This window comes from Peromyscus eremicus, chromosome 14 (genome assembly GCF_949786415.1).
Source record: "Peromyscus eremicus chromosome 14, PerEre_H2_v1, whole genome shotgun sequence".
Lineage (NCBI taxonomy): Eukaryota > Metazoa > Chordata > Mammalia > Rodentia > Cricetidae > Peromyscus > Peromyscus eremicus.
The window spans coordinates 65,740,276-65,764,552 of NC_081430.1; the positions used below are offsets into that span (position 1 = coordinate 65,740,276).

Below are 24,277 nucleotides of genomic sequence, written 5' to 3' on the forward strand. Positions count from 1 at the left end.
CACACTTCCCAGCTCGGTCCCCTGACCCTCTTTGTCACACACTCAGTTATCCCCACACTCTCCCAGTGGTTGCACGACCTTTGCTTGCCCCTGCTGGGCCACGTCCTTGCGACCCTGCCCCAGCCACCCCTCCGTTCGTTCTCTGCACTGCTCTCTCCGTGGTGGGTCACACTCACGATCACTTTACACGCGCGCGCGCGCGCGCGCACACACACACACACACACACACACACACACACTCTGCGACACTCGCACACCCCTCCCGCCGGCGCCGATGACCTCACGGCGCGCGCGCGGCGCGGCCCGGCGAGGCCGCAGATTGGTTGGCCGCGCCTCCGCGGCACTTCAAAGCCGGAGAGGGAGCTACAATTGTGGCGGAATGGGCGGAACTGATCATTGTATTGCACACCTCTAAAAAAAACACTGCCTCTGATTTATCAATATAAAAAAGATCCTCTGAGAGGAGGAGGGCGCTTCTGTGTGATGGCAACTTCACTTCTAGGGGTGAGTCTCAGGATCTTCTCTCGCTGGTTTAATTAGTTTCCTTTTATTACCGATCGGAGGGGGTTAAAGTCACCCCGGCCAGGCCACGGGCTATCAGTCTCTCTATTGAGAGCCCCCCCCCCCCTTAAGTACAAGTGAGTTTAGAGAAAAGAAAGAGGGGGAGAGGAGGCAGAGCCACTTTTTTTTCAGCACAGGAAAGGTTCGTAGGGCATTGAGACCCGCCACCTCGTAGCACCCGGCCGCTCCCTGCCCGGGAGACTTGCGCGTAGCCCCTAATACACTCAGGATTTCGAGAGGGAACGCGAGAAAGTTTTTCCCTCCTGGGCATACTGCGGATTCTTACCCTTCCCCTTAAAATTTTTTCCTCAGCCCGCCTTGTATTTCAGGTACGTTGAACTCATCTTATTTCTACCATTTTAGATGTACTTAAAAAGAAAAAAAAGAAAGAAAGAAAACTAAAAGAAAGGTTGGAAAAGCGAGTAAGCCTTACAGTTCGGCCTCTTTGGGCCCGGGAGAAGCAACCAGTGATGGGTTGAGGGGGACGGGAACAGGATTTTCAAAGCTGTCTCTGGATTGCAGAGTAGCGATTTTGAATGCAATCCAGTGATTTCCCCAGGTAGTACGGCAGAGGAAACTTCTCCCGCCCCAGTCTGGACTCTCTGTTCGTTTGATCAAAAGCGTCTAGGGCTTTGTGCACACGAGAGTGTTGTCTTAGGTGAGAATTCTTGTTAAACTCTTCTTTAGCGTGGCGCTTTGCTCCGGAATCAGACGCCCGCAGCCAAACTTGTCCCTTCCTGTAGAGTAGGAGGCAGCCGGGCACCGGGGCAGCTGGGGGTGTCAGGTGAGTTGGTGGTGGCGTGCGGCAGCAAGAGAAGGGGAGCAGTGGGGCGTCTAGAGGCTACTAGGGGACTAATGCACATTTCTTTCCTCCCTCCCCCACCGGCCCTTTGCCCACCACCCCTCCCCCACCCCTCTTCTCCGCTCCGGGTCTCAGGAAGAACCGAGGTTGGGATCCACTCCACTGGCCATGCTTGCTGCTACCTGTAATAAGATCGGCAGCCCCAGTCCGTCTCCCTCCTCCCTGTCGGACAGCTCTTCTTCCTTCGGTAAAGGCTTCCACCCCTGGAAACGCTCTTCGTCCTCCTCCTCCAGCAGCTGCAACGTAGTGGGTTCCAGTCTCTCCAGCTTCGGCGTGTCTGGGGCCTCCCGGAACGGCGGCTCGTCCTCGGCCGCAGCGGCGGCGGCGGCCGCGGCAGCAGCGGCCGCGGCCCTGGTGTCCGACTCGTTTAGCTGCGGCGGCTCCCCGGGCTCCAGCGCCTTCTCCCTCACCTCCAGCAGCGCCGCCGCCGCGGCCGCAGCAGCGGCAGCCGCCGCCTCCAGCTCGCCCTTCGCCAACGACTACTCCGTGTTCCAGGCCCCGGGCGTCTCGGGGGGCAGCGGCGGCGGCGGCGGGGGTGGTGGCGGCGGTTCCGGGGCACACTCGCAGGACGGTTCCCATCAGCCGGTGTTCATCTCCAAGGTGCACACGTCGGTGGACGGGCTGCAGGGCATCTACCCACGCGTGGGCATGGCGCATCCATACGAATCGTGGTTCAAGCCCTCGCACCCGGGCCTGGGCGCCGCGGGCGACGTGGGCTCCGCGGGCGCCTCCAGCTGGTGGGACGTGGGCGCTGGCTGGATCGACGTGCAGAACCCCAACGGGGCGGCTGCGCTGCCTGGCTCGCTGCACCCGGCCGCCGGGGGTCTTCAAACGTCGCTGCACTCACCGCTCGGAGGCTATAACTCGGATTACTCGGGCCTGAGCCACTCGGCTTTCAGCAGTGGTGCCTCGTCTCACCTGCTCAGCCCGGCGGGCCAGCACCTCATGGACGGCTTCAAGCCAGTACTGCCCGGCTCCTACCCCGATTCGGCCCCGTCGCCGCTGGCCGGCGCGGGAAGCTCCATGCTGAGCGCGGGGCCCGCAGCGCCGCTGGGGGGCTCCCCACGCTCTTCCGCGCGCCGCTACTCGGGCCGCGCCACCTGCGATTGCCCCAACTGCCAGGAGGCTGAGCGGCTGGGCCCCGCGGGGGCGAGCCTGCGGCGCAAGGGGCTGCACAGCTGCCACATCCCGGGCTGCGGCAAAGTGTACGGCAAGACGTCGCACCTGAAGGCGCACCTGCGCTGGCACACGGGCGAGCGGCCGTTCGTGTGCAACTGGCTGTTCTGCGGCAAGCGCTTCACGCGCTCTGACGAGCTGCAGCGGCACCTGCGGACCCACACGGGCGAGAAGCGCTTCGCCTGCCCGGTGTGCAACAAGCGCTTCATGCGCAGCGACCACCTGAGCAAGCACGTGAAGACGCACAGTGGCGGCGGCGGCTCGGTGGGCTCCAGTGGCGGCAAGAAAGGCAGCGACACCGATAGCGAGCACAGCGCGGCGGGCAGCCCGCCTTGCCACTCCCCCGAGCTGCTGCAGACCCCAGAACCCGGCCACCGCAACGGCCTGGAGTGACTGTCCCGCAGCCTCCCACCTGGGTCCTGTCTGGCTTGTATGCCTGGCCTGGGCTCCAGTGTTGGCTCACTGTCTCGCGCTCTTTCCCCGACTCCCTGTCCCTCTCTCCGGCTTCCCTCTCCTACTTTATTAAAGGGATGTGGACAGTAAGTAAGCACGCACCGGTGGCTGGAGCCCTGGGTCCCTCCTGCACGGTGGCAGCGAGACCGGGCGCAGTGGGAACCAGCTCCTCTAGCTCCGGGCTGGCGGAACTTTGAGCGGGTAGAAGCCTCTGGAGTTAGGACAGGATGAATGGGGTCTGGTAGACCCCCGGCCTCTGGGGCTGCGGAAAGCGCAGTGCTCAGCCAGCTTGAGCAGGAGCTGTGGGGAGGCAGAGGCTGGAGGTCAGGCAAGGCACCCCGGCCTGGACCCGCGAGCGCGCCCGTTGGGCAGCTGTCCCACTTTGAGCACTACCCTGCGCGCAGGCCTGCTACACTCTGACCGGGTGAGCAGAATTTAGCTCTTCCAGCTCAGCTCTGCCTAGTTCTTTGTGCCCTGCGAGTGAACCGCTGCGAGTCCTGTGAAGGGGAATCAATGCCGCTACCGTCTTTCATCTTTGTGACTTTTTTTTTTAACTGAAAAAATGAGAGGAAAAAATAAACAAGCAACCTTCCTCTTAGCTTCCGGTTTAGATAATTTTCCTCTGCCTGTGAGCACGTCTTTCTCTCCAAACTGCTAATATTGATTCCAAAGTTATTTTGATCGCAGTAACTTATGGGGTGGGGGTGGGAGTGAGGGTAGGTGTCTTTCTTATGCAAAAATACCCCCTTTCCGGTGAGACCAGATTAACTATCTTCGTGTTTGTCCTTTTCTACCTCGTTTCACCATTCCCGAGCATAGTCTCCTAATCTTTTTTTTTTTCTCCCCCTTTGGTTTAGTCCAACAGTCAATTTATCTACTCATTTCTGTAAATTATTGCAAGTCATTGAATATCTTAGGATTAAACTTTTTTCTTTGTGATTTAAACTCAAGTGAAGAAGCTATCGTTTATTTCAGATGAGGCTGTAGTTTAAATGCCAAAAGAGGGAAATAGGAAATAAAATTATAATTCTTTGTAAAATATATCTGAACCTAATGGTTTGTACAACTGGAAAATCGTTCTAGATTAGTTTCCCGTTAAACATGACTCCGCCGGTGTGAGGTGTGAGGTACATTGTCCAGGAGACGATTTTGTATAGTATTTTTCTTGTACATTACTTCTGATAAATATTTGAAAATATATTGAAGTAAACTTGATTTTTTTCTTTTTTTGTCAGAAGAAAATATTAAGAGTTATTGCTGAGGTTCTGATGAGCTGCAGGTTTTTTTGAACTCAATTCTGGAGGTGCAGAGCCACACACGCACTTTCCGGGCCTAGTTTTGCTCGAATATGAATTTAGATAGGTATCAAGCTGTAACTAAGACACTATTTGATAAATGTTGGATGACATTTAATTTAATGGCGCATGTACTTATTTGCATTTGCTGGCAGTTCAGGCGTAGTTAAAGTGAGAGTTCTCCTATACTTCATAATAACGGGGTCTGCCAAACCCATGTATTAAATAAATTGTCCAAGTGATACTCGACTAACTTTGGCCTTTGTGTATTTCCTGAAGGTGATATTGTTAACTGTTGACACTCCTGACACTACATTTAAGTGTTGTTTGCAGAGTCTGCAAACTAACTATTCATTGTAATGTTGAAATAATTTGGATATTTCACATTGAAATGAAAAGCCTTTCTCTGGAACATTTTAGACTTGCATTTTAAATGCATGAAATGTAATTGATTTATTTGTAATATTTTAAATGGTATTAATAAACTCAGATAAAAGACTAGGTCAGTTAATTTGTATTTTTTTCCCCTTTTAAAACTATGGGCATTTACATTTTATCTTCAGTTTTAATGTCTAATTTAAACAAAATATGACCCTGGTTTTTTTGGTAATATTTAAATATTTGCCTTTAAGATAATATGTAGATGGAAGGTCTATTTGGCAAAGCTGTGTTTTCTTTGTTTACCAAGATAAAGATTATAGTGTCTAAGATATGTAATTAATTATTTACCATTAGATTTAGCTCATAGCATCAGGATTTATTGACCTCTTAAAACTTTCGAAGTAATTCACCAAGCAATTCAAAGAAATTTCATGTTGTTGCTTCCTTCTCAGTTTTTAGAGGGCCTCAGGTTGTTGGCCCTTGATTGCATTTAGTATTTAAAAGGCCGAGACTTAACATGAAAGATCAATACATCTAAAATAAAAGCTTCATTTAGGGATAACTTCTGTTGTTAGGAGGTAGAGGAGGTCAAGCTAACAAAAGCTTGTTTTTTTGGCATTCTGTGTCTTAGCTAAAGATTCTGCAGAGGTAAATATCAGTAGATTCCTGTTGAAATGAGTTATCTGTTCTTTAAAAGTCTCTAAACAGCCACCAAAGAAAAGGAAGGTTAAACCTTAATCTATCTACGAGGCTATTGTTCAAAGGTGTCAATGATGCCAATAAAAAACATTGTCTTGTTATGTCTAAGTGCATTTAAGCAATGGGTGTTCCTTGAGCCATACTTTGAAACATAATATACTTTAAATGTTGATTGATGTTATATCAAACTATTTCACTATTAGATTAATATTATTTTGAATCAACTGAATAAAAAGTTAGTGTGTTGAGATTCTAATAAGTTTAGCTTCTTTCTTTCTGTTTGCATGCTCCTCACACTCAGTTCAGTCTTGGTAATTGTCTTGAATTGAAAATTTTTCATTGAAATGTATGTAAAGAAACAAGAAACAAATGACAAATGCAGGGGATTATATATCCTATATAAAGTCTGGGCATAAGTGATCAGATTTGTAGTTCAATATGTTGTGTAATAATACTGTTGGTGCCCAATCAGCAGACAGTCTTCATCCAGCTGTCCGCTCTATACTCACACTCAGGCCCTTATGGTTATAGATAAACAAGTTATTTTGATATTTTGGAATACTGTGGCTCTAAGAAATGGTTACTAAGAAAAATAAAATAGTTTCTGTCACTTTTTTCCTAGGCGTAATGCAGAACACAGTTTAAGTGTTTCTTTTTTGTTGAAACTTGCAGCAGCTGGGGGATGCGGAGAGGCCAGTTCTACAGTTAATGTAGAGGCAGGTAAGAGGACAGCTGCTTGGTACATTCATAAGAATGAATATTTGACCTGAGAGGTGGATTGTCTGGAAGATGATTTCTCTGAGGTGCAGAAAGCAGGACTTACTTTTGTCTTGCAGGTGTGCAAACTTTCACTTTCTTCGGCTTCCCTCAGTCTAGCTTGGCTTTAGTTTAGTTTTGTTTTGTTTTATGGGCATGGAGCAGTATTTCTAACTTAGTTTAACACAGAATGGGTAGAGGCTGAACATCATGTCTCTTTGGGGAGCGAGGAAGACGAAACACAAAAGGGAGTCTCTTCTGTGTATTCTGATAATGGCTAGAAACTCACTCCCGTGAAGCCAGAGTGGCTGTCACTTTGAACCAAAGGACAAGCTTCCGGCTTGCAGATCAAGGTAGAGTCAAACTAGCTGTTGACCCAGAGGTCAGGCCTGCATGTATCAGCCCATCCCCCCTCCCCAAGGCTGGTGCTATCCAGCCCTCCCAGTTCCTCCCTCAACCCTTCCCCAAGCTGGAGTCCGAACTTCCCCATCTTGCTTTTTCCCTGGCTTCTTTATCACCGTTTAGATGAGCTTGTTCACTTAGGTATGTGACTGATTTGGTGAAGCTGGACTGTCAGCTAAGATATGTTATACACGAAAGCTAATTTAAATCAATGTGATAGTTGGTCTCCCACAGGAGAGATACTGGAGAACGTTCCTGGGTAGGCTTGTCTCTCCACTGCCCTGTTCCCGAAGTCTTGGCATAACTTCTCAACTGGGCTCCTTAGCTAAGGAACCTACAGCTAAACACAGAAGCAGGCAATGAGCAGGGATTCCTGCTTCTTAAGAAGATTGGTCTACCATTCACATTGTTGTCTCCCGGTGAATCTTTTCGTCAGGTTACTGAATGGAAAAATTTATTGAAAATAAATGTTTTATTTGTTATAGAAGATTATCTCACAAGTCAGAGGATGGGGGGGGCTGGTAAATGAAAGCAAAAACATATAGGGAAAAACTGTAGATTTAAATATCCCCAGACTGCCTAAGATAGCAGAGATAAATTTTACTCATTTGTTTTTCACAGAAATGAGGTATTGATTTGATCCCAGTATTTTTGAATAAAGAATGGTTTTAAAATTTTCTGCCTTAAAAAAATGCTTGCGTCCAAGCAGGCATTTATTTCTATTTCATCACCACCCCACCCCCCCGCCTCCATCACTAAAATAACTACAGGTTCGAGTTCTCTTTTTTTTTTTGCGTCCCCCCCCCCATTCCCCGATCTCCACCTCCACGATTCTCTTCCAAAATAGCCTTAAAATTCTACGACTGACTTTGGAGAAGAGATGTTGTGTAAGAGGGTAATGCAGTACTCTTCGGATTCATGCCGCAGTTCTCTGAGGTCATCCTCCAAAGGCTTTGCACAATGGTTGCTGTTATTTAAAAACTAAGATGCAGAGCTTGCTTGCGCCCTTATTTCCTGCTTCCGGATTAGGGGAAAGCCAGTAATCCCTGGGTGTCCTGGACCTCAGCCCCCTGGTTCCTGGGGAAGAGCGAGAGGCCACCCTGTAGACTCTCCCTGGGAACTGAACTATGATTCGCTGCTTCAGGAGGGAGGGAAGGATTTTATTTTAGTCCCTGGACGCGTGTTTAATTTAATTTAATTTTCTCTGGAATCTCTTGGCGTCAGGGAAACAGCCTTCTACATTGGCTTTGGTTCCTAAGGAGATTCGAGACTCCTAGAACCCTGGGGATAGCGAGGAGGGCTTGGAGTCACCTAGCCCTAGGCATAATGCGTTCGTTACAAACATGTCCCTTAACGTTAGTTTTAAAGCTATCTTTTAAAGCTAGTATACTTGGGTTCTTGTTTGAAATTCACTTCCCAGTCTGGCTGCTCAGGCCGTAAGTTCTGCTGAAGGCTCACTGGAAGTGAGGGACCTGCGCTTTGCTGAGGTGTACCCTCCGGCCCCTAGTTTCTACGGTTCTCTGAAAACTAACCGGTGGAGCCGGGGAGGAGTTCCCAGCCCTTCTCTCCACCACCCAAGGCTCGGTTTGGCCTCTTCCATGTGCAGGCAGCTGTCGGGAAGATTCCCCAGCCGGCCCGGGAAGGCTGCACCGGCGCCGGCTGCTCCGGGGTAGCAGTGGAAGCCTAGGGTGGCTGGCCGTTCTGCCGGGACCCTCGCTACCCGGCGCACACAAAGGTTCCGCGGCCGCCTGAGCCTTCTGTGCGGACAGCGAGCGCCACCCTGTGCCCCGAGGCCGCTGTGCAGAGCGGGGCCTGCAGCTCTCCAGTCTGATCTTGGGCTCCAGCATCACCCCACTCCCCACACGAAAACCGCACTGCAACTAAGTCTGGCTCAATGAGAAAATTTGCTGCACTTTTTTTGGCTTTAGGAGTCGGTTTAGCCGTCCAGGAGAGAAAAGATTTGGTAGGAAGGTACAGACTCATGGTACCTTGAGCAGAACTGAACTTTTCTTAAAGCCTTGTGCCTAAAACTCAACCACCCCTTTATTTCTTGCTTTCTCTCTCTCTGCTCTCCCACTTCTATTCTTTGGGCCTCTCGGTGCCGGGGGTGGGGTGGGGGCGGGGGGGGGGGGCGGGGAATGCTACTAATCTTCTTCAGGCTATATCTTGGTGATATTTGAAAGGACCTGGGAGAGGAAGATCAACTGCTTTGAAAGAGCCCTCTAAAGGTCTTCATTTGGAGAATGTACCTGCAGCGTGCAAGCTGTCTGAGGAAGGGGCCTGGCATTTAGCAAAACTCTTCCCACCCTGAACTCTAGTAGGCTTCTCTAGGCCCTAGGCCAACAGGTAACTGGGGTCCACTTTGTATCCTTGAGATTGGTCAAGGATCAAATTTGGCCATTATTGATTGATGGCTCACAAGCAGGATCTGTACTGGTGTGAGGTACTCTCAGACTGAGGCCTGGCGGAAACTCTTCTTAAGCACTAACAGGGCACTCTCGGGGATGCACACCTGTACAAGACAGGGCTCTCAAAGTTACTCCTGTGTTTAAAACCCTTATTTCCATCGACTCCACACTTACAGTGTGGAAGGAAAGAGGTTCTTTATTTGGTGTGTAGTGTGCCCAACGAAGGCAAAGCAAAGCGCTGGCAGCGGCGTACAAGTAACGTGGCCACCAGCAGCTCTAGAACATAATTGACAAGTCCCCCTATGAAGCACCAGCCTCCTCCCTAAAACCAGCTGGTGATGCAAGCCCCCCACCCCCACCCCCAGTCCGGAAAGCCAGGAAGCACTGGAATGCGTTCTCTCACTCTATTGTGCCTAGGTGTTGCAAACCACTGAAGGACAGAGCTTCCTGCTTTGATCTCATGGCCCTGCCATTCTGTAGCACAGAGGGGTGAGTTTAAATTAAATTTCTTTCTCTGCTGATAAGTTCTAATGGGCCTCAGAAGGTGAATAATTATGCAGTAACATTTCATGGGTTGTTGGAGTGGGAATTCCCACTGCGCTGTCACCAGGAACAGAATGCTCAATGCTAAATGAAGCTTCGCAAGTAAGCCACAAGTGTCTTTCAAATCCCCCTGCCGATAATCCAGGCCATTTCTACTTTTATCTTTCTTGCCTCTGCTAAGCAGTGTCATTTTTCCCCCTTACATTCAAGTTTTTTAGGGTTTTTTTTTTTGTGTGTGTGTGTGTGTGTGTGTGTGTGTGTGTGTGAGACTTTAAACAAATATTGGAAACAATACTTAAAAGATCGTATTTTTGAGGATAAAAAACTTTTTGATGATTAAACCATGACAAACACATGACATTGACAAAAGCTGGGGCAGTATTCTGGAAAAAGGAACATAGACCTAGGCTGAAGAGCTACCTGAGATTTGCCCTCACATACTAGATTCAGGTCTAGCCCTCTTGACTTTTAGTGAACCAGTGTGACTTTTTAAGAGGTGATCTGATCACTAGTGTTTTGAATCTACCTAGTTCTGCACCCAAACAGTTTAGAAATGGGCTCTTCACAAGAGAAGGTTGAAAGGAAAAATGCCTTTGCTGTTCCATGCTATTTAGCTGAGGAGGACTAAATCTTTGAGATTTTAATTTACATTTAATCTTCTGCCAAGCTTATTAAGAATTGTCAACAGTTTGGACACTGTAAATGTAGCATGGCTGTTTAATATCAAAAGGAAATCAGACCCTGAGCCTAAAAATAAAAGAACCCTAAATTTGCCATTTAAAGCACAATGAAGGCTTTCTTGCTTCTTTATATTATTATTATTATTATTATTATTATTATTATTAAGAAAATTCCTTGTTCTTCGTTCACACCAGTGCTTCATTCCACACCGTTTTCCTTGTTTAGTTTCCTTTCTTTAAGTTTCTTCCCTTAAATGAATTGAACTCCCTCCCACAAGCTTAAAGATTTCTAAATCAACACATAGAAATCGGAGCCTGCTTATCAAGTTTTCGCTCCTCTCCTGGCAACCCGTTTGAAAGGGCCCAAACAATGAGTTGATTTACATTATACTCACTTCACCCTGAACTCTATTCGAATGCTGGAAACTTTCAATAATTCACCTTGGGTTATCTTTATGTCTGTGGGGGAACCAATCCTTCCAGCTTTCAAGTTTTTGGCCACTTCATTTTAAATCCTGAAACAGAAGAAAGAAAGTAGATGGTCTCCCCCTCCCCAGAGTTCAAGTAATTGTCTAGTTGAACTGAAAGTAAAGGATTTGTGCTGCCCAATTTTGCACCCCATTTAATGCCCCTAATTACACAGGGACCCTGTCGTCGGGTTTCCCATCCCTTCAGGAAGCTGTGTCCTTGCTTACATGCTGATCAGTGCTTCGTATCCCTTGCATACCTGTCCCTTATTTCAGCCCTCCCCCTCTTCCTAAGCAGGTTCTTTCCCCATTCAATTTAGCCAGCAATGGCTTTTGTAAGGGAAGGGACTTTGTGGCTGGTGGAAATGTACATTTTCATTGATTTAGTGGCATTTTAACAAGATTGTTGAGTTATATATACTCTGACTTTGGTTACATATGTGAACTCTTCATCAGGGGGAAAATAATCTTTATAGCATTATGTCTCCCCTCAACTTTAATTAAATGAGCTGTAAGGGGTTATAATTTACCAACCTTTATACTTTCAGATAAAGTAAGTTGGTGCATTTCTTCCAAAGAATAACTATTTTACTTCAAACTATGTGAGTTAAGTTTGGGCAAGGTACACACATACACACTTTTCACGTCCTCAGTGTTGACATATTTTAGACAATATCATAGTTAAGTATTGTATTAATGACTGGAGAGCAATAAAGCCACTTAACAAATATTTTGAGAACAGAGCATTGTGTGTTCTTCTGCTATATACACTTTATAGGAGGCATGACATGCTTTCTTTAGTATGTAATTATTAAATGAAATGTGTTGCCAGTGACATGTGACATGTGTTTTAGTATGAATACCCTGAAAGTCAGATTTAGCAAAGTTTTTCCATTCTTAAAATTCTAACTTGTTTTGTAGGGAGGTTACTTTCATAAAGGTGGTGGTAGATGATTTCTAGTAGAAGAGAAATGATCTTATCTTTGTGACTTCTTTAGTTAGTCTATGCTCTGAAAGCATGGGTATTTTAAAATTAAAGGTCAGCTAATGGCTATGGGATCTTAGGTAGTATTTAGAGTTTCCCTCCCCCATTGCCTTAGCCAAAAATTTTAAGAAAATATATCTAGTTTAATTCTATGTTTTTATTTCATGTGTGAACAGCCAGATTAAAAACAATCTGTCAGTATTCCTTTCTTTCTTTCTCTCTTTCTTTCTTTTTCTCCTTCTTTCTTTCTTTACTTTTTCTTCTTTGAGAAAGGGGTTTCTTACTGTCCTGGATCTCACTCTATAGACCAGGCTGGCCTCAAACTCAGAGATCTGCCTGTCTCTGCTACCCAAGTGCTGGGATTAAAAGTGTGTGCCACAACCACCTGGCTATGGCCAGTATTCTTACTTCAAATAATTAAATGTACCTTTTTAGCAGCATTCTATTTATAATCTATACCTTAAAAATTTTATACTTTGAAATGACTTTCTTGTTTTCCTTAATATAGTAATTTAAAATACAAATAATTTAGTGATTTCACTTATTTCTCTCCTTATTTTCTGACTTAATTTTTAGGCTATGTTTGTTTTGGAAATTGAGTTTGTCAGAGTACAAAAAGATTTAAAAGTTGGGGCTTTCTCTTTCTTCTGTCTGTCATCTGTCTGTCTCTCTTTCTCTCAGTACAGATAAGTATGCCTCTTACCTTTAAAAAATTACATGCATTTTTGTCTTGTTTAATTAAGATTATAGCAAAAAGGAAAAAATCTTTTAGTTAGAATATCTTTTCATATAACTAGACTTGCCAGGTAAAATACTAGATAACCAGTTAAATTTGAATTCAGGCTAACAGCAAATACTTTAAAAATATAAATATACCTTCCACAAAATTTGGATCACATTTATACTAAAGTTTTTCAACGGGCCTTTTTAAAGGTAAAAATTTAATGGAAGCCTCAATTTTCTATTTTACTTTTTAAAAACTAATTTTTAAAATAAAAATAAAATTATATCATTTCCCCCCACTCTCTTTTCAACTCTCCCCATGTCTACCCTCACTTCCCTGCCACACTCCTCAATTTCCTGACCTCTTTTTCTTTAGTTGTTATTGCTTACATAGATATGCATGTTAGGGAGGCACTCTACCAGACATATCCCTGGGCCTGATGTTTAAACTTCTGATAATTTTTTTAAGACTCTAGAAAAGTACAGATTACTGTAGAATAAGAACATTATAAAGTGCCTCGGTGGTGTCACATGCCTTTAATTCCAGTACTTGAGAGACAGAGGCAGGCAGATGTTTGTGAGTTCAAGGCTAGCCTGGTCTACAGATCGAGTTCTAGGACAGTCAAAGTCAGGACTGTTACACAGAGAAACTCTGTCTCGAAAACCAAAGGGGAAAAAAAAAAGTGCCCAGGTAGAAATGACCACATTACTCTCCAGGAGGACAAAGCAGTTTATACTCCAACAGACAGTGGCTGAATCAGCCTCAGGTCATACCATTGTGGAATTACACACACATACACACACACACACACACACACACACACACACACACACGTGTGCGCGCAAGTGTACGCTTGTGGCTTTTATAAGGAAGAAATCATTCTTCTTCTTTCTCTTCTTCCTCATCTTCATTTTGAGATGGTCTCATGTATCCCAGGCTAGCTGAAACTCACCTGCAGTTGAGGGAGGATTCCTGGGTTTTTTCCCTCCCTCCCTCCCTCCCTCCCTCCCTCCCTCCCTCCCTCCCTCCCTTCCTTTTTCCTTCCTTCCCTTTCTTTTGAGACAGACAGGGCTTCTTTGCATAGCCCTGGCTGTCCTGGAACTCACTTTGTTGACCAGGCTGGCCTCAAACTCAGAGATCTGTCTGCCTCTGCTTCCCAAGTGTTGTGACTAAAGGTGTGCGCCACCATAGCCTGGCTCAGAGTCTTAACTCTGCTTTGAGGGGAGGAAATGCAAGCTGGTGAGTTCATTGGTCATAGATGTTTCTAGAATATGGCCTCGGGGGAGCAGAGACAACTTTATCTCATGTTTTCTTGCTTGCTTGTTCTCTCTCTCTCTCTCTCTCTCTCTCTCTCTCTCTCTCTCTCTCTCTCTCTCTCTCTCTCTCCTCCCTCCTCTCTCCCTTTCTTTTTTCCCATCCCTCTTCACCCTTCTTTCTTTATTGCCTTCCTTTTTTTTGTTTTTGTTTTTGTTTTTGACAGGGTCTCTCTACATAGTTCTGGCTGTCTTGGAACTATGTAGACGAAGCTGGCTTTGAATTCACAAAGATCTACCTGCCTCTGCCTCCTGAATGCTGGGATTAAAGGTGTGTGCCACCACACCTTCTTTGTTCCTTCTCTCCCTTCCTTTCTTCCTTCTTTCCTTTCTACCTTTTCTTATACTGAGTCCCAGACTGGCCCTGCACTCATGGCAGTCCTTTTGCCTCAGCATCCACATATTGGATTACAGGAGTGTGCTACCACACCCAACTTATAATGATGTTTTAAATGTTATGTTTGGTTTTGTTCAGAAACATTCAATCAGCAAATGCTGAGTGCCTCCTTGTGTTCATTTGAATTATTAAAAATAAGTCTGAGTATAGTAATGATGAGTCATAATTCCAGAACATAGAATCATAAAAGAAAACTGAAACTATCCTTGTGTTCTTACTTTAGGGAAAATAAAGTCTTTGCTTGAAAAGTAAATTACCCCCTCCCCCATCACCCTGCTGTTATGTTGCTACAATTAACTATTTAAAAATGATTAGGAATTAGTTTGTCATCTTACAATGCTTTAAAGTATCTTAAAATAGTGTAAACTTTAGTCTCTGGGTATACATGTATTTACTCAGAATTCAGTATCTATTTTTGTTTAAAACTGTCCTGAGAATAGAGATTAGTTTGTCCTTATAGTTACTGATTATTTCATATTCTCTGTGTTTAGAAAAAGTCAAGAGCTCAGTAATGCTATTCCCTGGACTTTCAGGAAAGTGGCAGATTTTTTTTTCTGTTTTAACTGCACGTGAATTCACAATACACTGAAGAGATTTAAAACGGAGAAAAGAATCGCTGTCTTTTTAAAACTTGGAGGGCTGGTGAGATGTCTCAGCTTGTGGGTAAGAGCTCCTGTCACCAAGCCTGATGACCTGAGTTTGATGCCCAGAACCCACGAGGTGGAAAGAGAACCAGTTGCTCCTTGACCTAACTGCATACTGTGGCACATGTGTGCTCCCCCTAACAAGTGAATAAATGGAAAAAATTTCTTATTAAAAAATTCTTATTAAAAAAGATTTTTTTCAAAAGCAAAGGTAATGATTGTTAGACTTCATTAATTGTTCAAAGTTTTTGTTTAAAACTCTTACCTATAGATTCTGTGTATAAAGTCATTAGTTTTTAAATTTTTTTATTTATTTCTTGAATCAACAAATTCTTTTTGAGATGCTGATGCAGGCTGTGGATCTCCCTTAAAAAATACATTTCTCATCCTTTAATTCCAGCACTGGGGAGGCAGAAGCAGGCAGATCACTGTGAGTTTGAGGCCAACCTTGTTTATAGAGTGAGTTTCGGGACAGCTAGGGCTATGTAAAGAAACCCTGTTTCGAAAAAAGCAAATCAAAAGAAAAACAACAACAAACAAAGAAACAAACACCGACATGTCTCACACACTCTTCTGATGCCTGTCAGGGAACCACTGGGCTCCACCTGGGGAGTGAGCTATTACATTTGTATGCTGCACTAAAACGGGACTCATTTCAGAAGTATTCGTTGGAGTTTAGTCAAGGAAAACATCTTTACTCTCTGGTTCAATAGTCTCCCTTAACAAAAATTAATGTAGAAAAAGAATGGTTAAATCTTGTCTGACTACACTGTTGTGTTCTATTTTTAAATTAAGATGATAATCTTCATCAAAGAGAAAAACCATGCAGTACTGTTCAAGTTCAGAGTAGGACTGAATGTTGGGATTTCCATTTCTCTGGCTAGTTCTGGCTATGCTGGGTTTGTGATACCATTTGCCAAATGCTTTGATTTTGTCTAGGTTAATGTCATAAGACTTCTGCCAATATATCGGAACATCTCAAGCAGTTTTGTGCTATCGCTAGTGGAATCCCCAATTTTAAAACCATTTCATTACTCGAGTCAATATTTAGTAAAACGTGTGTGTGTGTGTGTGTGTGTGTGTGTGTGTGTGTGTGTGTGTGTAATGCTGGAAATAGAATACAGGACCTTGTACATGCAAGCCATACGCTGTACATCCTCAATACTCAAGGCAGTATTTATTTTAGAATGTTTGGAAAGCCATTCACAGCAATCCAGACCTCAGTAGTGTCTGGACTGAGTTGAAACTCAGTAGAGTTTTGGGCCATCAACACTGCTTTCTTCCAAATCTCATCCATGGCTTCTACTTAAAGACACCCCCCCCCCCAATTTCAACATTGTAAATCTGTCCCTTAAAAATGATTTTTTTTTAAGCCTTTAACTCATAGTGGGGATCTTTGAGTGTCTGCTTCCTCAGTGCTTCTCTTGTTTTCTACAAGACATTTATCAAGATCTTTCTTATTTAGACCAGGGAGGGGAATGATGCAACTGGGCTGCAGAAGGAACAAAGAAGTTAGGATAAGACCCTGATAGTGAAGATAGCAGAGATGATTCAATAGTCTGAGGCAATCTGTGTAGACATCAGAGCTAATCTATCCCTGCACTGAGGCTTGACATCAGAGCTAATCTATCCCTGCACTGAGGCTTGTGACAAAGGCTGGGACGCCTGAGGCCTTGCTGGGTATGTTGATGGAGGCACTGTATTCCTAACTCCTCTGTGTTGTAGTAAGGATGTATAAGGAAAGTATATCAGAGTGTGGAGGGGCTGGGAAAAAACACAGCTCCACACCAACATGTTAGCCAAAGAAGAAAAGCATAGATCTTTGTTCAGACATTTGTACTTTTACAGCCTAAGGAGAAGGCACACCAAAAAATACCTCTCCATCACAGTTGCATTTAGGAGGGATGTTGGGTTATCTGGTGGGATTCCATCCAGGAGGGATGTTGGGTTATCTGGTGGGATTCTATCTAGGAGGGATGGTTGGTTAATTAGCTGGTGGGATTCCAAAATGACTCTAGCTTGTGTCAAGTTGACATAAATTGAGTAACAAGCCAAAGCATGTAGGTGCAACCATCTACTGATGAGTGAGAGCTTCAGGACTGTGAAATACTCTTAATGATTCCAGCTGAGTCTATGCTGTTAATCTTATGCTCCTACTAAATGCTAGAAACACTCCATTTTACAATTCTTTCTGCAATTCTCAGTGTTGCATGCATGGGTTTTTCAGAATTATTAATCAGGCTTTTACTTTTTCTCTATTCCTTTAAAGAATTGTCCTTTCCCATGCTTGAGAATAACATTGACCTTGTTGAGTTTCAGTATCTCTTGCTCCATGAATTCTGTCTGTCCTAGAGAGCCAGGCTTTTCTTTTGGAGTAAATTGCTGTTCATTAGTGTCTGTCTTCTTGGGGTACACAGCTCTAAGAAACTGAATAGTGCTGGGTAGTGGTGGTGCATGCCTTTAATCCCAGCACTCAAGAGGCAGAGGCAGGCGAATCTCTGTGAGTTTGAGGCCAGCCTGGAATACAAAGCTAGTTCCAGGACAGCCAAAGTTATACGAAGAAACTCTGTCTTAAAAAAAACAAAACAAAACAAAAAAAAAAAACACCCTGAAGAGTAAAAGAATTTATGAAACTGGTGCAGGTAAATTTTGCTGAAACTAAAGCCTTGGGACCAAGAATTTGTATTCTTCTCTTATTTAGGGTTTTCTAAGGATTTGATGATGAAATATGTTTTCCTTCTAGTCCTAACCTGATTGCTAGACTGTATTACTTTATTTAGTGTTTGAACAATGTCCTGTGACCTCCCTTCATCCTTCCTGTTTTTCTTTTTCCTTCACTCTATCCTTCCCTTTTCCCTTTTCTCCCATCTTTTTGCTTCACAGTGGCCTACAACATTTGGTAATTTAACAATATCAACCCTTTCCTAGAATTTCTTCTTGACTGTCAATTGGGTCAAGTGTCAGTTTTAGATATGTACACTTGTGGTTTTAAAGTGAACTTTTAAGTATCCGTAATTATTATTGATAGGGAGCTAAAGGTTCAAAAGCTACAGCATCATCACATCTTTTATCTTCTTTCCTTTACTTCAAACTTTCTATTTCCTCTCTGTGGTGGTTGGAGTGAGAATGCCCCCCACAGGCTCATATATTTGAATAGTTGGTTCCCAGTTGGTGGAACTGTTTGGGAAGAATTAGCAGGTGTGGCCTTGTTGGGGGAGGTGTGTCATTGGGGTGGGCTTTGAAATTTCAAAAGACCCATGCCATTCCCAGTGTGTTCTCTCTCTTCCTCTTGCTTATGGTTTGGGATGTGAGTTTTCAGCTGTTTCTGCCTCCAAGCTTTCATTCTGCCATCATGGATTCGAATCTTCTGAAACAATTAAATGTTGTTTTGTTGTTGTTTGTTTTTTTGTTTGCTTGGTCATGGTATTTTATCACAGCAATAGAAAAGTAAGACACTCCCTTAACTGTTTCTTATTAGTAAATTTTCTAGCCATCCCATGGTGCCACTTCACAAATCATTTTGGAATAAAAGTTCAAACAAAAAGTGATACATGAGTTGATGCTAATGTAGTACAAATTTCATGTGGTCATATGACATCTCTGTGCTCTGTGTGAAACAGAACTATTCAGTGGTTGAAAGTCAGTTCAGTTGCTATGACCTAAGTAGACTCAACATGAAGGCATACTACAATTTGATTAAGAGGTGGTAGGGTATAGTGGCTGGGTTAGTTATACAAAAGGTGTGACATTGTTACATCTTTTGTTTTTACTGACACCTGTGCATTGTTTATTCTTTTAAATTCATTCTTGTCTCTTGCTGTCCTCATTGGTGTTTTAATTGTTTTAAGGCTCATCAGATAGCCATCTTTCCTGAGAAGGAAGGGTGGTTGGCTTCAAGGGTAAGATGTGGCCATGACTGAGAGCTGCTGTGACATATAACACTTCTAGATGTTTCTGTAGAGGATGTTACCTCTTTGGACACCTTCTGTGTTGCATGTAGGACTTTCTTGTCTTTTGTGTGTGTGTGTGTTAACCAGTGCTTGTCTTTAAGTCTTTTATTTCATAATGATATCCAGTCCCAGAGTGAAAGGAGAGGAAAATGGCTGAAGAGCCTCAGACAAGTTTGGATTAAAATGAGTCAAGTGAGAGGCTGAGTGCTGACTGGCAAAAATCAGTCTTTCTTAGGTCATAAATCCTTTGTTTTTCTTATAAAAATATCAATCCCTATTAAGCTTCTTTTTCAATTTAGAGTTACTTGCTTTAACAAAAAGAGTAGGAATTTAAAAGTTGGACTTATAAAATGGATTAAGTATATATCACTGTTACTTATTTTGAAACAATTATTCAAATGTGGTCCTAAAACATTGAGTTCCTCTGAGCTAGCAATTACATTTTAAAACACATAACCTTAAAAATTGGGGCTTGGAGTTCCTACATGTTTATTTGCATCATTTCCACCATCTCTCTCCTCCCTCCAACTCTTACCATTCCCCCAACTCTCTCTCAAATTCATGACCTCTACCTTACTTTTTATTGTCACATATATACATCTGTATGTACACACACTCTATCTATCTATCTATCTATCTATCTATCTATCTATCTATCTATCTATCTATACTATGTACTCAGATATATACATTTAGTGTTTCTCATCTGTATATGTGTTTAAGGCTGCTTGGCATTGGGTAACCTCTCAGAGGGTTAATCCCTGGAGAAGACTGAGTGAGTCTCTCTCTCTCAGTAGCTATTAATTGCCTATAGTTCTTCATCTAGGGGTGGGCCCTGTGAGATTTCCTCCATCTGCTTAGACATGTCAACTGGTGTTGTCATTATATGGGTCTTGTTTAGGTGACGTAGTTTTGAGATTTTTATGGGAGCAGCTTCCCTATCATATATAGAAGATACTATCTCTCAGTTGTTGTCTGGTCTTCTGGCTCTTACAGTCTCTCTGTTCCATCTTCCGTAATGTTCCCTGAGCCTTAAGTGTATGGTTTGCATTGTAGATGCATCAGCTGTGGTTGGGAACCTCAAGGTCTGTTCTCTCTTGACCAGTGGTAGATTTCTGTAATCATCCCCATCTGCTACACCAAGGAGCTTTTTTTGATGAAGGGTGAGAGCTACACTTACCTATGGATATAAGTATTTAGAACGCAAATGGTAATTATACTGGTTTAGGAAGTAGGTTCTCCTTTAGAGACCATAACCTCACCATACATTGGTAGTTGGTTAGGTTTACAGTACCAGTCATGAATTCCCTACTATTGAAGTAGCCTTAAATCCAATTAAATAGCTGTTAGTTATCCCTAAGATACAAGTGACAGTATCGCACCATGGGATATATCTTGTTGGGCTGGTCATTGTTATTGTCCATAGGCTTTGTATTTAGGTAGGACTCTTGATTGCTTTTCTGCCTGGACAGTTTGCATAGCATCTTTGAAAACTATTGTAAATTCATAGCTGATTATAATAACTTGAGGACAAGGTGTTTTGATTGTGTCAGTTTAAAGAAAGTGGTGTATTTTAAGAACCTTTCTAAGAAGTGTGTAGCAAGGAGATGTCTCAGTCTATAAAAGTCCTATGGTTCAAGCCTAAGAACCTGAGTTCGGATCCCCATATCCACATTTAGAGATACCTTGGTTGTGAAAACATGATTCTTGAGATTACAGTTGATCTTGTTCAACTGTTATTGGTCAGCTCAGGAAGGAATGTCTGTTGAGACAGCCTATCTCCAAAGATAGTCTGTCTGGCCTTGGAGAGACTGCAGGTGAGATACATAGTCCCATATAGCTGCCACAATTTCCTTATTCCCAAGCTCCTCACCCTTCCTCTATATAGGGTTGCAATCAGCTTTCTCCCCTGGCAGGCTCCTTCATTTCCCAAGGGAGAGGTTGCTCTCACTGTGTGTTCTGATAAATACAGTCTAATCTGTTGAAGTCATACTTTGGTCTCTTTCCTATCTCTGTTTTTTTTTTTTTTTTTTTTTTTTTTTTTCAAGACAGGGTTTCTTTGTGTAGCTTTGCACCTTTCCTGGAACTCACTTGGTAGCCCAGGCTGGCCTCGAACTCACAGAGATCTGCCTGCCTCTGCCTCCCGAGTGCTGGGATTAAAGGCGTGCACCACCACCACCTGGCCTGTCTCTGTCTTTTTACTCTGCACTCAGAAATCTCTTTTTTTGTTTTGTTTTGTTTTCTTTTTTTGAGACAGGGTTTCTCTGTGTTGTTTGGTGCCTGTCCTAGATCTCACTCTGTAGACCAAGCTGGCCTTGAACTCACAGAGATCCACCTGACTCTGCCTCTCCAGTGCTGGGATTAAAGGCATGCACCACCACTACCCGGCTGCACTCAGAAATCTAACAGACATATAAATTGGGCACAGAGATCCACCTGCCTCTGCCTCCCAAGTGTTAGGTAATAAGTTTTAGGCCTCCTGAAGGCCTCTCCACCAATGTAGCAAATCAAATCAAACCGAATCAGGAAAAGCCCAGGTTTAATGGGTAAAGCATTCCTGGGTGATTCCCAGACCCTCAGAGAGGAGACAGGGCTGAGAGGCTGGAAGAACCACGGGTCTGTTTTGGGGAGGATGCCACTTATATACCCTGTGAGAGTGGTCTTGAGCCTTTCTGGGGGAGGAGCTGTGTTTAGTGGGCTTTGAGGGGGCGGATTTGGGGAGGAGTTGTGTTTGGCGGGCTTTAAAGGGGCGGGTTTAGGGAAAGAGAGGGGAGAAGTGTTGAGGTGAATCTTCCACCAGACTCCTTCCAAAAACTAGGATCAAAGGCGTGTTCCACCATGCCCAGCTTCCACATTATTTTTTGAGACAGGCTCCCTCACTGAAGCTGGAGCTCACTGATTCAGCTAGACCAGAAATGTTCAGCAAGTCCCAAGGATCCTTCTGTCTCTACTTACCCTGCACTGGTATTACAGGCAAATGCCCTCATCAGCTAGTAACCTCATAGATTTTTGCAAACTGTTTGGAACTCCAGTTTGGGGCATGGTTGCAGGGTCCAAGGAGGGCAATCAGTGGTTTTACTTGGGAGAATGCTGCCTGTGCCTCCTTCATGATCATTGGAAGAAAAACAGGGATGAAAATGAGCAGGGCCACAATAAGAAAGCAAAGTGATTTTCTATTGTTTATAGGTATGGGGTAGATGTCAACAGACTCAGGGGTAAGTAATTGCAGGTATTTGCCCATCCAGTGGGAATTACAGATCTAGGGCCTGGGCTGATTCTGCCCTGGGATCCAATGTATTCATATCACATTTCTCTTTCCGGCCTGTCTAACCTGTTCTGGAAGGAGACACTACCAACAGCTGTCTGCCCAGATAGGGCCGAATAGCCCCAAAGCAGTCAGCGCCAATGTCTCTAAACAATGATCCTGGTTCTCAACCCCCACCCCATTTTCACTTTGTGTTTTCTTTTTAAAGGTGGAATAGTACCTAGTAAATTGCTCAAATATTTTTCTGTAAGATTTCAGACTATTGACCGAGAGCATTTAGAGAGGTTGGCTGTAGATGTCATTGTAAATAGAAGAAAATACAATTGAGAACACAAGGGACAGTGGTGCACAGTTGTTGCTCCAACACTGGGGTGTTGAAGCAAGAGGAGCATAAGTCTGAGGCCAGCCTGGGCTACATAGTGACACCTTGCCTTAAAGAAGGAGGGGGAGGGAAAGAAGAGGAGGAGGAAGTCCAGGAAAGGAGAGAGAGAGAGAGAGAGAGAGAGAGAGAGAGAGAGAGAGAGAGAGAGAGAGAACAGCTTCTTACTGATTTCCATAGTGGCTGCCCCAGCTTACACTCCCTCCAGCATTTGTCAACATTTGTTTTCTTGATGATAGCCATTCTCCCTCTTGAAGTAGTTCTTTTGTTTCTTGTTTGTTTTGTTTTGCTTTTCCTAGACAGGGTTTCTGTGTGTCACAGCCCTAGTTGTCCTGGAATTTACTTTGTAGACCAGGCTGGCCTTGAACTCACAGAGGTTGGCTTGCATCTGCCTCCCCAGTTCTGGGATTAAAGGCGTCTGCCACCACCGCCACTACCACCTGGCTCTCGAGATAGTTTTAATCTGTGTTTCCTTGATAGCTAATAATTTTGATAACTTACAAATATTTATTAGCCATTTGCATTTCTTCTTTTGAGAACCCTGTTTAATTCTAGTCTTAGGGTTTCTATTGCTGTGAAGAGACACCATGATCACGGCAACTCTAATCAAGAAAACATTTGAGTTGGTTCACTTACAGTTTCAGAGGTTCAGTCCATTATCATCATGATGAGGAGCATGGTGGCATGCAGGCAGATGTGGCACTGGAGTAGTAGCTGAGAGTAGAGTCCTACATCTTGCAGGCAACAGGAAGTCAACTGAGACATTGGGTGGTATTTGAGCATAGGAAACTTCAAAGCCCACCCCCACAGTGGCACACTTCCTCCAACATGGCCATACCTACTCCAACAAAGCCACACTTCCTAATAGTGCCACTCCCTATGAGATTATGGGGGCCAATTACATACAAACCACCACATTCCACTTCCTAGCCCCCATAAGCTTGTAACAATATCATAATGCAAAATGCATTTGGTCTAACTTCAAAAGTCCCCATAGTCTATCACAGTCTCAACAATGTTTAAAAGTCCAAAGTCTCTTCTGAGATTCATGCAATCTCTAAACTGTAATTCCCTATCAAATCAAAATAAAAAAGGCAGATCACATATGTCCAACATATAATGGTACTGAATGTACACTGCCATTCCAAAATGCAGGAAGGGGAGCATAGTGAGGAAATACTGGACCAAAGCAAGACAGAAAACCAGCTAGGCAAACTCCAAACCCTGTGTTTCCATGTCTGCAAAACACTCTTCAGATCAACAACTCCTTTGAGCTTTGTTAACTGCAAAACAATTCTTTCTCCTGGACTGGTTCTACTCCTTGTTAGCAGTTTTCCTCAGCAGGTATCTCATGACTCTGGGATCTCAAACATCTTAGGGTCTCCAAGACAATCCAGGCTTTAACTTCACAGCTTCATGCAGTGGCTTCCCTACTAGGCCTCCATTCAGGGACACCCCCAACACATGCCTGGCCTCAGCAGCTTTCTTTAGGCTCAGAGACAAGTTGCATACTTTGTCTCTTCTATCAATAACTCTAAAGCCAGAACCATGTGGCTGAAGCTGCCAAATTCTGCTGTTTACTGGGGCTGGAACATGGCCCCCTTGTTCAATTACACTTCCACCAGCTTTCTGTCCTTTACAGTCTAAGCTTGGCTGTCCTGAAACTGGTTCTCTAGACCAGGCTATCCTCAAACTCAGAGATCCACCAGCCTCTGTCTTCTAAGTGCTGGGGATTAAAGGCTTGCCCCACCACACTGGGCTCTAAGCTTTTCTTTAGTTCCTTTTCACAAGTTGGAAACTTAGCTGGGTGGGATCTTGCCCTAAAGTCCCTGTTCCCTTTATTCCATTTCTTAATTCTTGAATTCTCTCCTTGAACACAGAACTTAGCTCCATTCCACTTCCTGGTGCTCTTTTTCTCCTCAAAAATTTGTATTTTG

General features: G+C 44.0%; 1 protein-coding gene across 1 annotated transcript; it reads left to right on the forward strand.

Annotated features, from left to right (window-relative positions):
- The first annotated feature begins 483 nt into the window (after positions 1-483).
- Sp8 (Sp8 transcription factor) lies at positions 484-2,992 on the forward strand. Its single transcript, XM_059279846.1, has 2 exons — positions 484-504; positions 1,499-2,992. The coding sequence occupies exons 1-2, from the start codon at positions 484-486 to the stop codon at positions 2,990-2,992; spliced, it is 1,515 nt and encodes a 504-aa protein (XP_059135829.1).
- The last annotated feature ends 21,285 nt before the right edge of the window (positions 2,993-24,277 follow it).

Excerpts from the sequence above, each read along its gene's own strand:
- Sp8 (XM_059279846.1), top strand. The coding sequence starts at position 484 with ATGGCAACTTCACTTCTAGGG. Across the intron at positions 505-1,498 it reads TGGCAACTTCACTTCTAGGG|GAAGAACCGAGGTTGGGATC; the intron begins GTGAGTCTCAGG and ends TCCGGGTCTCAG.